The following is a 13148-nucleotide window of genomic DNA, read 5'->3' as shown; positions in this document are numbered from 1 at the left end:
TCAATGGTGTGTACGAACTGGGAGGGAGACTGGCTTGTTCGTCACCCGAGTGTGTGGTCGTGAACAGATGCAAAAGTTTGGCGAACTTTTTTGGTCGTGACCCGATTTGTACCTGGTCTGAGACGTTTGTGACCCGAGGTTCCACTGTACTTGTGAAGTTCGGATCACATTTTATGACCATTTCATTCATTCTATTTACTTATTTGGCTGACGTCTTTATCCAACGCTCATGATACAATTGGTTACATTTCTTTTGGTTTTCTAATTGGAGCTCAGGCAGGTCAGATGATTTGTTTGTGGTCACACTGGTGTCAGTAGCGGGATTTGAACCCCCAACCTCAGTGTTTGAGGTGCAAAGCCTTAACCACTACACCACACTGCCTGCCTTAATTAATGAGGAAATACAACCAACCAATTCCAAAGGGTTGTAGCCACTCGACCTCTAGATTCCCCCTTTTTTTTTTGTTCCCCCTCTTCCCCTCACTTGTTGTCCTGGCACCTCTGTACCCCCCGATTTGCGGTCCCTGATAATTTGTTTTCCTGCTCATTTGTCTCTTGCTTGCTTTGCAGCTTTAATCGACTGGATCTGCCGCCATACAAAAGCTACGAACAACTGAAAGAGAAGTTGCTGTTTGCCATTGAAGAGACAGAAGGATTTGGACAAGAGTAAACGCACATCATGCCTTCTGACCTGACGTGTGGGTCTCATCAAGGACAAACCTCTCGGTGATGGACCCCCCCAAGTTTAGAGGGGGGAAAAAAAAAAATAATATTGCACAGACTTTCTTTGAAAACTGTTGAGCAAAATGGCCTCAATTCTTCCATGGAAATATGCAAAACCTTTTGGATTTTGAGACGTTCAACTCAACTCCGAATGAAAAACGGGGAATTTTTTTTTGGGGGGGGGACAGGGGGGCTGGATTTGAAAAAGAAAAAAAAAAAAGCGTTTTTATAGCTTAAGCACCGACAGCTCTAGTTTTATAGAGCTTTAATAAACCACCTGCTAGGCCTGGTCTTACATGCAGTACGTAGTTAAGTGGCTGCACAAGTCCAGGAGACTCCGTGGCTTCCTGGGTTCTACTAGATGCAACCTTACCTCTCGTTGGGAAGTCCCTGCTCCTGTTCTTCTTATTTTTTATTTTTTATTTTTTTTTCCTCCTTTGCATGGCTGACTTTAAAGTAGTTTTGAGGCTGACGCCTGTTTCTCTTGAGTATCTTAAACCTGCTGCTGGCTTTTCTGACTCCTGAAAAAGAAACAAAGATAACCAACGAATGAACAATAAAAGTGACAGCCATTAATTACGCTGAAGGATGTCCGCGGTTTGAAAGAACACTTTCAGGTAACCGAATCCCGAAGCAGTTGAAAACGGTGGATGGGGAGGCATTGTTTTTTTTTTGTTTTTTTTTTTTTCTTTGGTGGGGAGGGATTTTTTATTGCAGGCCTAGAAATTCAACTCTTCATTCACGTGCCCTCTTTGTAAGAAACACGTCCTGTAGTCCATATCGCACATTTCTCTGCTGCTTATTGAAATATGTCCATAGACATGTATACTTTATATGAATTAAAACCACAGAGTTTATTATTTGCAACTAATCTGGATGACTTTAAAAGAAATTGACATTGAAAGTTGTGGACAACCACACAGCGATTCAGTTTAATGGTGACGCTGAAGTGTGGGCCACAGCCCACTGGTGGCCACCACCGCCGCCACACCTTTGCAGACTTTCACTGTGTTCTTGATCCAATGATTACCTCGGTCTTTCTGCTTAGGCTCACACTCCCCATGATGCCAAGATGGTTGGCACATCATGTCCATTAAACAGTATTCCTCTTTTTTTTTTTAAGTAACAGTAATTTCCTCAATCGGTCTACAAACGAAAATAAAACTTCTGGTGAGAATTTTTGTGGGGGGTTAATTTGAAATCGCATTTTGTGATCCCCTGAACAATAAAGTGGCAGGAACTGTGAATTTTCAAATCCTCCCGGTTGTAAAGTTTTACCGATTTAATCCCAGCACGGGGGGGCGGAGGAGAGTAGGGATTGGGGGGTTTAGACAAGACGTTATCACCGGTGCTTCCTTACCAAGTCAGACGATAAGATGTGCTGTTCACATCAGTGGGCCGTCAGCTCCGTGATGGCGGACGTTTGCTTCATCCGGAAAAGTTCCAGGGGGTTGCAATGGGGTTGTCATGCTTTATTCTTCTTTAAAAGTATATATAAATATATATAAAACATATCAAGTGTAGCCAACACTGTAAAAATGTATGATAACTTGTTACAAAATGTATAGAAAATTTTGATTTTATTTTTACCTAATTTCCCAGCGTAATTCATTTCCTTTGTTGATAATCCTCTATGTTGGTAGTAAACTTTAAGTTTTGGGTTCAGATTTTATCTTGCGCTCAGGATGCTTCTTTTTTTTTTCCCCCCTCCTTCCTCCTCCTCCTCCTCCTCCTCCTCTTTAGTCGGACATTTTCCTGTGGAGAGCATTAATTAATAAATGTGAGAAAAATGCAGACGAGGACTCTCGTAATTTTACTTCTCTGTACACGTTGAAGACCATCGGATGGACGGGGGTCCTCGTTCCACTTTTGGTGCTCGGAGTTGTTGAAATTTTTTTTTTTCTCCCTTATTTTTTGGGCAGTGAAGATTTTGCTTCCTGAATACTTTTTTTCAGTGAATTTTTGCCTGGTGGTTACAAAAAAAAAATCAAGTTTCAATTCTCGCCTTTTTATTGAAGATGTCTATTTTGGTGATTTCCTCTCCTGATTTACTTGAACACTCCACCCATTTTTGTTTTTTTTTTTTGTTATTTTGTTACTTACCCTGTGCGGTTTGTAGCAGCAGACGGGAAAATTAAATTTCTTGTTTTCATGCAGAACGGAATGACAAAAACACGTAATAAAACCTAATGATGACCGATGCTGCACAACAGAGAATGACTTGAAAAACGTCCATCGGAAAAGAACCAAAACACAAAAAAATGGGATTTAACGTTACTCGTGCTTCATAATCCACACATCCGTTATCCAGTTGTATGGTCACAGCATGTAAAACGCACGTTTTTTTCTTAAAATATTCTTAACTGCTTATGAAATGACACAAAACCTGAAGCCTCGTGGGAAGGACTTTTTGATTTGAAGACCCACCTCTCCCTTTCATTCATTGGTCAGGAGGCCTGTCTTCAGTTCAAAAATGTTTTTTTCTTCTTTTCTATGGACTTTATCCAAATCTTTTATTTATAAAACTTTTTTTTCTCTCCATTCTGCATGAAACAATGAGGTGAAATTTGTTTTCAGCCATCACTACAAACTACGTGGGGTAAGCAACACATCGTTTTTTGGTGGAGTTCTCTTTTAAATCTACTAATCTGTTACCCAAAAAGTCGGCTGTGATGTTTAGTTGAAGCCCGGCTTTGGGTTGTGAGCGTGACCCACGATAAGGGCGTCTTTTTATCCCTTTGTCACTGTTGAGCGGTCTTGTTAAACCACAGCTGTGTCCAGCCTTTCAGTCCACCTTTTCTCCGCATTACACGTGAAAGAAACCCACAATAACGTGGAACAGTTGAAAAGTTTACAGCACAAACAACTAAGACTGGAATATCTGTGGTGGTCTAGCAATAGCGATTCTTTGCACCCCATCGGGCCCAGTGGCTGAACCTTCTGTGCTGACCAGGGTCCTTTCCTCTATTGAGCCACTTGGATATCCCTGGTGGTTTGAGTGTACCAGCGGGACAGTCGTGATAAAGAATCTCGTCACTTTAAAGAGAACTTGCCGCTCCGCATGAAAAGTGTGCCACCTTCACCACATGTTGGCCTGACCGAGATGTTTGCCTCCTCTTCATATAAATGTTGGACTGATGAAGAAATTTCCTGAAAGTGATGAACAAGAAAGGTAAAGGAATTCCGTATTTGAGAGAGCTGTTTTCATAAATAACCGATGCCAAGCTTACAAAAGACCACCGATCAGCCTCGCCATCCACGTCAAATGGTTCAAACATCTGCTGCCGGGGCTGGCGGAAGTCGCAAGAAGAGCGCGCTCTGGAATGTTCTTGACAAGACGGCTTCAGGTGAACAAAACCATCAAGTTTAACACACTCGGGCAGGGGTTCTTAACCTGAGGTCTGTGGACCCCTAGGGAGTCCATGGATGGGTTTCAGGGGGTCCGTGAGGGTCAGATAAATATTAACATTTATATTCACTATTCAGCCCGATACTGTTGATTTTTCCTGCGTGATCTTTTTCACATCATGTGTCTGTTGCCGTTATTTTTCTCGGCCAAGCCTAATGCGCGAGTTACATACTCGTGAGAAAAAAGTAACAGTCACCATACTGCCCTCCCCTCCCCCTTGTCCCAGTCAATGGTTTCCCGTTGAAAGAAATGAATATTTCTGACGGAAGGGGGTCCATAGCTTTCATCAGATTCTTAAAGGGGTTTGTGACTCAAAAAAAAGGTTTGGAATCAGTGCACTGGGGCTTCTTCCCTTCTAATCTTGACACAGTTGGTGTGAAACCCAATGAAAGGTTCCATCGAGGCTTTGCAACAATCCCCCGAAGTGTCTCGCTTTTCCAAGCAGTGCTGGGCCGAATGCTGTTGGACACTGGAACGAGACTACAAACGAAAATCTGTAGCTTCACTGAACTACCATGTTTCCCCGAAAATATGACCGGGTCTTATATTCATTTTTGCTCCAAAAGATGCACTAGGGCTTATTTTCAGGGCAACGCGGTATTGGAAATGTGTCTGCATCATTAAGTGAGTAAACACAGTTTCATGTTACTGCAATTTCCTTCGTGATACAAGCAGTCTGAAGGCTGTGTTCATGGTGAAGTTCTCTATTTTTAGCCAGCAGCCATACCACCTGCACTACAGAAGAGGTCACCCACCTGAAGCTAAGCATGTTCAGGGAGGAACTTGGATGGCAGACTGGAGGGAGGTGTTGGTGAGGCCAGCAGGAGGCACTTACCCTGTGGTTGTCGAAGCAGATCAGACACGGGCAACCTCGGCCCCAAAGAAGGTACTCGGAGTCTCAGGACAGGCAGTGGAATCAGGCTTTATTATGTGATGCACACACGGTCCCAGTTCAGATGAATTGAGTGCCCAGCTATGGGTGGACCATACTTTTATTATAATTCTGATCATAAAACACATTCCTCATCTGACACCCAATCAGCTTGCAGCCTTGGACCTTCCTCCAATTAGGTCCGTCTGCTCATCACGCCCACTTGGCAGGTCTTCACCATTACGTACAGTTGTGCTTGAAAGTTTATGAACCCTTTAGAATTTTCTATATTTCTGCATAAATATGACCTAAAACATCATCAGATTTTCATTCAAGTCCTAAAAGTAGATAAAGAGAAACCAGTTAAACAAATGAGACAAAAATATTAGACTTGGTCATTTATTTATTGAGGAAAATGATTGAATATTACATATTTGTGAGTGGCAAAAGTATGTGAACCTCACGGATGATCAGTTAGTTTGAAGGTCGGGTGTTTTCAATCAATGGGATGCCAATCAGGTGTGAGTGGGCACCCTGTGTCATTTAAAGAACAGGATCTATCAAAGTCTGCTCTTCACAACACGTGTTTGTAGAAGTGTATCATTGCACCAACAAAGGAGATTTCTGAGGACCTCACAAAAAGAGTTGTTGATGCTCATCAGGCTGGAAAAGGTTACCAAACCATCTCTAAAGAGTTTGGACTCCACCAATCCACAGTCAGACAGATTGTGTACAAATGGAGGAAATTCAAGACCATTGTTACCCTCCCCAGGAGTGGTCGACCAACAAAGATCACTCCAAGAGCAAGGCACACGTGTAATAGTCGGTGAGGTCACAAAGGACCCCAGGGTAACTTCTAAGCAACTGAAGGCCTCTCTCACATTGGCTAATGTTCATGTTCATGAGTCCACCATCAGGAGAACACTGAACAACAATGGTGTGCATGGCAGGGTTGCAAGGAGAAAGCCACTGCTCTCCAAAAAAAACATTGCTGCTCGTCTGCAGTTTGCTAAAGATCACGTGGACAAAACAGAAGGCTATTGGAAGAATGTTTTGTGGACGGATGAGACCAAAATAGAACTTTTTGGTTTAAATGAAAAGCGTTATGTTTGGAGAAAGGAAAACACTGCATTCCAGCATAAGAACCTTATCCCATCTGTGAAACATGGTGGTGGTAGTATCATGGTTTGGGCCTGTTTTGCTGCATCTGGGCCAGGACGGCTTGCCTTCATTGATGGAACAATGAATTCTGAATTATATCAGAGAATTCTAAAGGAAAATGTCAGGACATCTGTCCATGAACTGAATCTCAAGAGAAGGTGGGTCATGCAGCAAGACAACGACCCTAAGCACACAAGTCGTTCTACCAAAGAATGGTTAAAGAAGAATAAAGTGAATGTTTGGAATGGCCAAGTCAAAGTCCTGACCTTAATCCAATCGAAATGTTGTGGAAGGACCTGAAGAGAGCAGTTCATGTGAGGAAACCCACCAACATCCCAGAGTTGAAGCTGTTCTGTACGGAGGAATGGGAGAAAATTCCTCCAAGCCGGTGTGCAGGAATGATCAGAAGTTACCGGAAACGTTTAGTTGAGTTATTGGGGGGTCACACCAGATACTGAAAGCAAAGGTTCACATACTTTTGCCACTCACAAATATGTAATATTCAATCATTTTCCTCAATAAATAAATGACCAAGTATAATATTTTTGTCTCATTTGTTTAACTGGTTTCTCTTTATCTACTTTTAGGACTTGAGTGAAAATCTGATGATGTTTTAGGTCATATTTATGCAGAAATATAGAAAATTCTAAAGGGCTCACAAACTTTCAAGCACAACTGTAAATCCCCATCACCTGACCCTAACATTACTCCTTACCCTGTGCAGGTGTCTGAGACCCGTTTATTGATCAATTTCCACTCTTTGCGCCCCCCCCCCAACCACAAGTTGGAAACAGGCGGACCCCCACATATAAGGTATTGGGCTGCTCAAATGAGTGGCTTCTCGCCGCACACACATCCCAGCGACACGGCTTCTTATAAAACACCCTTTGCTTGACTCGTCATCTCATGTCAGTGTCCTTGACTAAAGTTTTTAAGCTTAGTAGCAAAATTTTGGTGGTTTGCAACTGCAAAGAGAAAAAATTATAAAATATACAGGCATTTTATGATATAACCCTTACTATACCATATATGCAGATCATCATCATCAAGAATATACTCACGTATAAGTCGGTGTTTTGAAACCCAGAAAATCAGACCCCGACTTATACGCCCGTTCCAAAATATGACACAATTTTTTTTTTTTACATCTTCTCGCCTCCTCCAGTCTCGCTCATCAGTTTCTCAGACACATTGAATTTTGTTGCAGCAGCGCAGTTATGATTTCTTTCACCACTTCAACGACTTTTAATTTAAAACCGGCTTCATACTTCCTTCTGATCGAACGCTCCATCGTACATAAGGAATGCTTTTACGATAAAGATGTATGAGGGTGTGAGATACAAAAAAAAAATGAATCAGTGCAAATGTCGCTTCGGAATAGTTTGGGTATCGCCGTGTGTTCACGTAGGCACGATACATAGAAAACAAAAGGCCGTGTGCCCCGTGGTTACACTCTCAGGTGTGCGTTAGCATATTGTAATCTCTTGGACCAATAGCGTGAGTTTTCCACATTCGACTTACATGACCGACATAATAAAATACTGGAAATTAAACAGTAAAATCAAGTCCCGACTTATCTGCGGGAGAACTTAAACGCGAGTAAATACGGTACTTCTCTATATGGTCTGAATTTGGATCCCAATGCCATGCTGTGCAGTGGTGGGGACACAGTGCTGTAAAAATGGCGCCATCCTTCAGATGAGATCTAAAACCGAGATCCTGACTCTCCCATGGGCATCCTTCATTAAGAGCAGGGTGTACCTTGGATGTCCAGGCTAAACTGCCCACCATGGCTTTGACCGTTCTGGCCCACCTAATAGCTGAAGTGTGGTGAGTGAATTGGTGCAAAATGGCCGCCATCACATCTTCCAGGTGGGTGCTACATATTAGTGTTGGTTGGAGCGGCTCCTGTCTGTCTCTGCTTGTGATGTGTCGATCACCGACTTGCACAAGAGAGGAGGAGGTAAGTTGAAGAATCAGAATTGGCTTTATTGTACTGAAAACAGGAACAGTCTCGGGAGTTCACACGGGAGCCGTGACTTCAGCACACACATACACACATTGTCGGTCATCCTGCTTTATAAGAACGGATAGCCTCCCTCGTCATGGGGCCAACAAGTTCTGGAGGAGAGAAGACCAAAGAAAGTGCAAAGCCAGTTGAATGGCCGTTATTAACTGTCCCTCACATCAGACGACAAACACGGTGAGCTTGTGAACTTGCAGTCACACCGACAGCAGACAGAGTCCCTGCCTACGTTAACAGAGTCTCGGTACGCAGCATATGTGGGGTTTTGTTTTTGGGTTTCTGTTGCCGGGGTGTCACAAAATTGAGAATTGTTTCTACTGTTCTTAGGAAATTCAAATTAAGATTGCTGAGGGGGTGCCAACTTGCCGGCCATTCCACCTCCCTGCAATATGGCCCCTAATCTGTCTGTGGGGTGTCATCAGCAGACAGTTTGGGTCACTGGAGGTGCAGTCATGGAAACACAGCCTTGAGGGGGTACCCTGTGCTTTGGATTATGGACCCTGACTGGTAGTCCTCCGTCTTCACTGTCTGACGTCCATTCCTTAGAAAGTCAGAGATCCACATTCAGGCAGAGAGGTTTGCTGTGGTGAAGAATTGAAATCCACAAATTAGGTTCTGACACAAAGAGCTCCAAGATGTTCACTGTATCCTCAAGTGACCTGCTGGCACGTTAAGCACGTTGTAGAGGGACAGGCAGAGAATTTGTGACGGATCTGAAAAAGCTGAAGGATCACCGAGGTCGGCGCCACTGGCCTGTAATCGTTTGGACTCCCGAGAGTTTTACTTCTTGGGCATACAGACGGGAACTTTGCATCGAGTAGAAACATCTAAGTGTAGGTGGCATGGTGTCTGATCAGAACAACGTTTTGGTGTGGAGGACTGGGGGGGCTTCATGACATTTCTGTCTCCAGAGGAGTAATGCGGGCAGCAAAGGTGGAGTTGGACTGTGAGACTGGAACAAGCCAGATGGTGTGATACCCTGGGGTTGGGTCATCTCAACCCATTCATCTGGTCAGGTAGAGAAGAATTAGTCTGTGCTGCGCGCGTGGGGTGGGAGATGGGGTTCCTTGCATTTGTAACCACCAGCCACTTGTCAACCACTGCTGGAGAAGTTCTGTTCCAGCGGGGCCTTCGTGTTTGCTTTTGGCGTCCTTAACAGCCTTGTCTACTTGACACTCAGCTTTTTTCATTTTTGTACGCCTCCTCTTTAGCTTTTCATATCCTGTTAACGTTTTTTGAAAACCCTGCTTTGTCGTACTCGCTGATCATTTTAGATGTAGTACTGACGTGACTCGTGTAGCCCATCGGCGAGAGACGCACGTCCAGCCTGTCCTGCAGGACGCCCACAGGGGTTTGAATCGAACTTTGCCCTTTAAGGTTCTGGTAACACTACTGTGTTTTTTTTTTTGTTAACCTACATATTTCTCAGAAACACCTTTTGGAAATTCAACACGGCTAAACGCAACCCACGAGGAGTCAAAAAGACGCCATAATCCAAAGAGACGATGAAACCAAATCAAATTGAGAAGAAAACGCTGCCCCTGTGCACCAAGACCCCGCTTTGTATGCGTACTGACGAGTCCCTGCTGCCTGATGGGTATCTTAGACCTCTCTTTTGAGTTGCCCTGCCATTGCAGGTATTTTAACTTGGGCCACAAGCAACGCACGGGCAAAACTTTAGGAAAATCGGTTTAGAGATTACAGCAGGGTGTCCCAACTCCAGTCCTGGAGGGCTCCAGTGGCTGCAGGTTTTCATTCTAACCTTTTCTTAATTAGTGAACTGCTTGTGCTGCTATTTAAGTCCTTTTCATTTTAATTGACTTGATTGTTGCGATTTCCCCGAGTTGCTTCATTTCCTTCCCACCCAAACAGTAATGAAACGTGAAGTGAGGGAGCCAACAGGAGACCAGCCAAGTCACGGCCAACCAGTTTCACTCCAGTCAGTTGCTTCGTTAGGCACGGACTCTCATCGTTCATTAATTCTGTGACGTGTTGCTGCTCTCGTGGTGCCACAGCAGACATTTCTGAAATTGCTGATTGTGTCTTTTCTGTGAAAATGTTTTGGGCTCCTGAGCAGACCATCATCTTTCTATATTTTCAGATATTGTGTGATGGACACCAGTTGTTTTGGCTCATCTTGTATCTCGTTATTGTTTGGCGGCTAATTAAGGAAAAAGAAACAAATAAGGGGTCTGAGTCTTCAAGAGCAAATTGATGAAAATGAAAGGAAAAAAAAGTGAATTAGCAAAAACAGGTCACTCATTACGAAAAGGATGAGAATGAAAACCTGCACCCACTGCGGCCCCCCAGTGGCTTGAGACCACTGGATTACAGTTTGATTTTTATAGGCTAGGAAAGCACAGAAACGTGTAATTACTTCATTAAAATGAACACGTTGTTACAATACCCAACATTTAGCCAGTGCTTCACTTGGCAGGCCCCCCGCCTTAGGACACGCTGCTCTGTGGGGGTATCAGGGCTGCTAGGTGATGGCCACTGGAAGGTTAAAACTAAATGTGTGTTTAAATATTTTTTTCCTTTTTAAAAGTATTTCTGTTGTATTCCTTGATGCCAGAAGGACAACATTTATCGAGCAGCCAAGATGGTCTGACGCCCCAACGATTTGGCATTATGGAGCCAAGCAGAGCCCTCCATGTCTCAACAGAACATCTCACACACACACACACACACACGTCTTTACTTTTCGTATCATTCACTGCGTGAAGGGGTGCCCACCTGAAGGTCTATTGTCAAGGGCACCACTTAATGGTCCTTCCTCTGTGCCCACCACTGTGGCTGAAGTAGAGTAATAATGACCAGGACACACAATCCGTGAGGAGAGGTCTGTCTGCACACAGGGTTTATCATAAAGAGATTAAGACTTCTCAGACGTTGCGTCCGCTTGCTTATCAAGTGACGACTGAACATTTCATTATCGTATTTTTCCTTTACAGAGGAGGATAGAAGTACGTGGTGTTTATACGGGCCCCTCGTGGACCACTGCAGTACAGCAGAGAGCGGACGCTTTGGGTTTGTAAAATGGATGGCACTCAACCTGGGCCTTTGCCAGCTCAGCACATGTCCAGTGTGTCGTTTGGTTTGTGGCAATTCTGACAACGCGCTTTTAACCACTGAGTTTCTTCAGAAGATCAGCTGCTTCAGTTTGAACCTAGAAAATAAAAAAATAATAAATCAGACACTGAGTGACCGTCTACAGGTCCAAACCTCCCATCACTTGTTTTCTAAGGCGGTCACCATTTGTTTCAAACTGTTCAATGCAGAAAACGGCGTGAACCGTTGTTATCGATCCTCGAGTTGAGCATGAAATGTTCACTCGACTCTTTATTTTATTCTTCTTGGCACTCGTCTCAGTGTTTCACTTCACCCCTCATTCCAAACTTCTGCTCTTCTTTTTATTCATTTCGCCCTCACTGGTTACTTATCGGCTCTTTCTTAAATCAGGTCCATTTTCAGCAGTTCTGTGTCTCAGTGCACTCTTGCTGTGTTTGCAGCCTTAGCTCAGTGGTTCTCAAGTTCAGTCCCGGACCCCCACCTACTGGTTTTCATTCCAACCAATTAGACTCCCCCCACCTTAATTAAATGAGCTGTTTTTCAGTATCTGAGTCAAAAGAACAAAACTGGGTTTGTTAAATTATTTGTTTGATGGCAGAATTTATACAATGGGGGACCCAAATAACAGGCAATAGCATAGGAGTCCCTGACTATGGCACTCGCGATCTGGTTAATCTGACCATGCCAGGCTGATTGAGGGCATATTTCAAGCATGCAACTTGAGTTTCCAAAAAAAAAAAATAAATAAATTTTCAACACGGACAGACTTATTCATAAAGAGTTAGTTCATCGTGTACACACTGAATTACTTAAGCGACATTACAGGGAGCGGCTGAGGCGTCTACAGGAAAGCATCAGAAAGCACGCGTCCAGAGAAGTGACGCACCACGCTGGCAGGCAAAGGGCTTTGAACTAAAATCTTAACTAAAAGGTTGTTGATTCACACCCACAGACTTCTTTTTATTCCTGAAATTAAAATTACATCTGATGGAGTGAAGATTTGGAAAAACAGGAGAAGAAACTCAGAAGGAAAGAAAAGGAGGGGAGGCTTCAGGCGCAGAAACGAAATGAGAATAATAATACATTTTATTTATGAAGCGCCTTTCCCGTGCTCAAGGCATTTCACAGAGTTTAAGAAAGAACATCAGGGTGTGCAGTATAAAGCATTGTACTAAACCAGAAGAGCAAGATAGTAAATTTAGAGAAATGCCAAACAGACAACATAACTGATGGTCTAACGGACACACACACATACAGGTTACATGAACATCTTGACATGGAGGTAAATTGAGAGAAGGGGAATAAAGTCAAGTAGAGCTAACAGCCTTCCTGAACAGATGAGTTTTCCGTTGTTTTTTTAAAAGAATTCATGGAGTCAGCTGGCCTGATTCATTTCAGCAGGTCATTCCAGAGTCTGGGCGCTATAAAGCTGAAGGCCCTGCTGTCACCCATGGAGTGTAGATCAGTGTGGGCACAGAATCAGAGGACCTTAGTGGGCAGACAGGCACATACTGATGGAGAAGGCCATTTAAAGCTTTGTAAGTTGTTAGTAGGATTTTATATTCGATTCTGTAAGACACAGGGAGCCAGTGAAGACGGAGCAGGATGGGTGTGATGTGCTCGCTGCTGCTGGTTCGAGTGAGGACTCTTACAGCTGAGTTTTGAATAAGCTGGAGCTGTGATATAAGATTAGAAGGGGCACCTGCCAGCAGCGAGTTACAATAATCGATACGGGATGTGATAAAAGCATGGACAAGTTTCTCAGCATTAGAAAAGGAGAGGAAGGAGTGAACACGGGATATGTTACGGAGGTAAAAGTAAGAAAGTTTCTTAATGTGGTTTATGTGGGTGGAATAAGAAAGGGAGGAATCAAAAATGACACCAAG

At 43.6% G+C, this 13148-nt stretch overlaps 2 protein-coding genes across 3 annotated transcripts in view; one reads left to right on the top strand and one right to left on the bottom strand.

Annotated features, from left to right (window-relative positions):
• LOC120530119 (NEDD4-like E3 ubiquitin-protein ligase WWP1) overlaps positions 1-2710 on the top strand; it is a 250923-nt gene extending 248213 nt beyond the window's left edge. The window contains exon 24 of the mRNA XM_039754299.1: positions 571-2710. Coding sequence (XP_039610233.1) covers positions 571-670 — 100 coding nt within the window. The 3' untranslated portion in view covers positions 671-2710. The remainder of the gene's footprint in view (positions 1-570) is intronic.
• An 8309-nt stretch (positions 2711-11019) lies between these two features.
• The window catches only part of rmdn1 (regulator of microtubule dynamics 1), a 37842-nt gene continuing 35713 nt past the window's right edge, over positions 11020-13148 (bottom strand). For both annotated transcript variants that reach the window (XM_039754298.1, XM_039754297.1), the window contains exon 10: positions 11020-11359. In XM_039754298.1, coding sequence (XP_039610232.1) covers positions 11315-11359 — 45 coding nt within the window. In that variant the 3' untranslated portion in view covers positions 11020-11314. The remainder of the gene's footprint in view (positions 11360-13148) is intronic.

Source organism: Polypterus senegalus, chromosome 5, assembly GCF_016835505.1.
Source record: "Polypterus senegalus isolate Bchr_013 chromosome 5, ASM1683550v1, whole genome shotgun sequence".
Lineage (NCBI taxonomy): Eukaryota > Metazoa > Chordata > Cladistia > Polypteriformes > Polypteridae > Polypterus > Polypterus senegalus.
The sequence above is the reverse complement of the archived record's forward strand: the minus strand, read 5'-3'. Positions and strand labels throughout refer to the sequence as shown.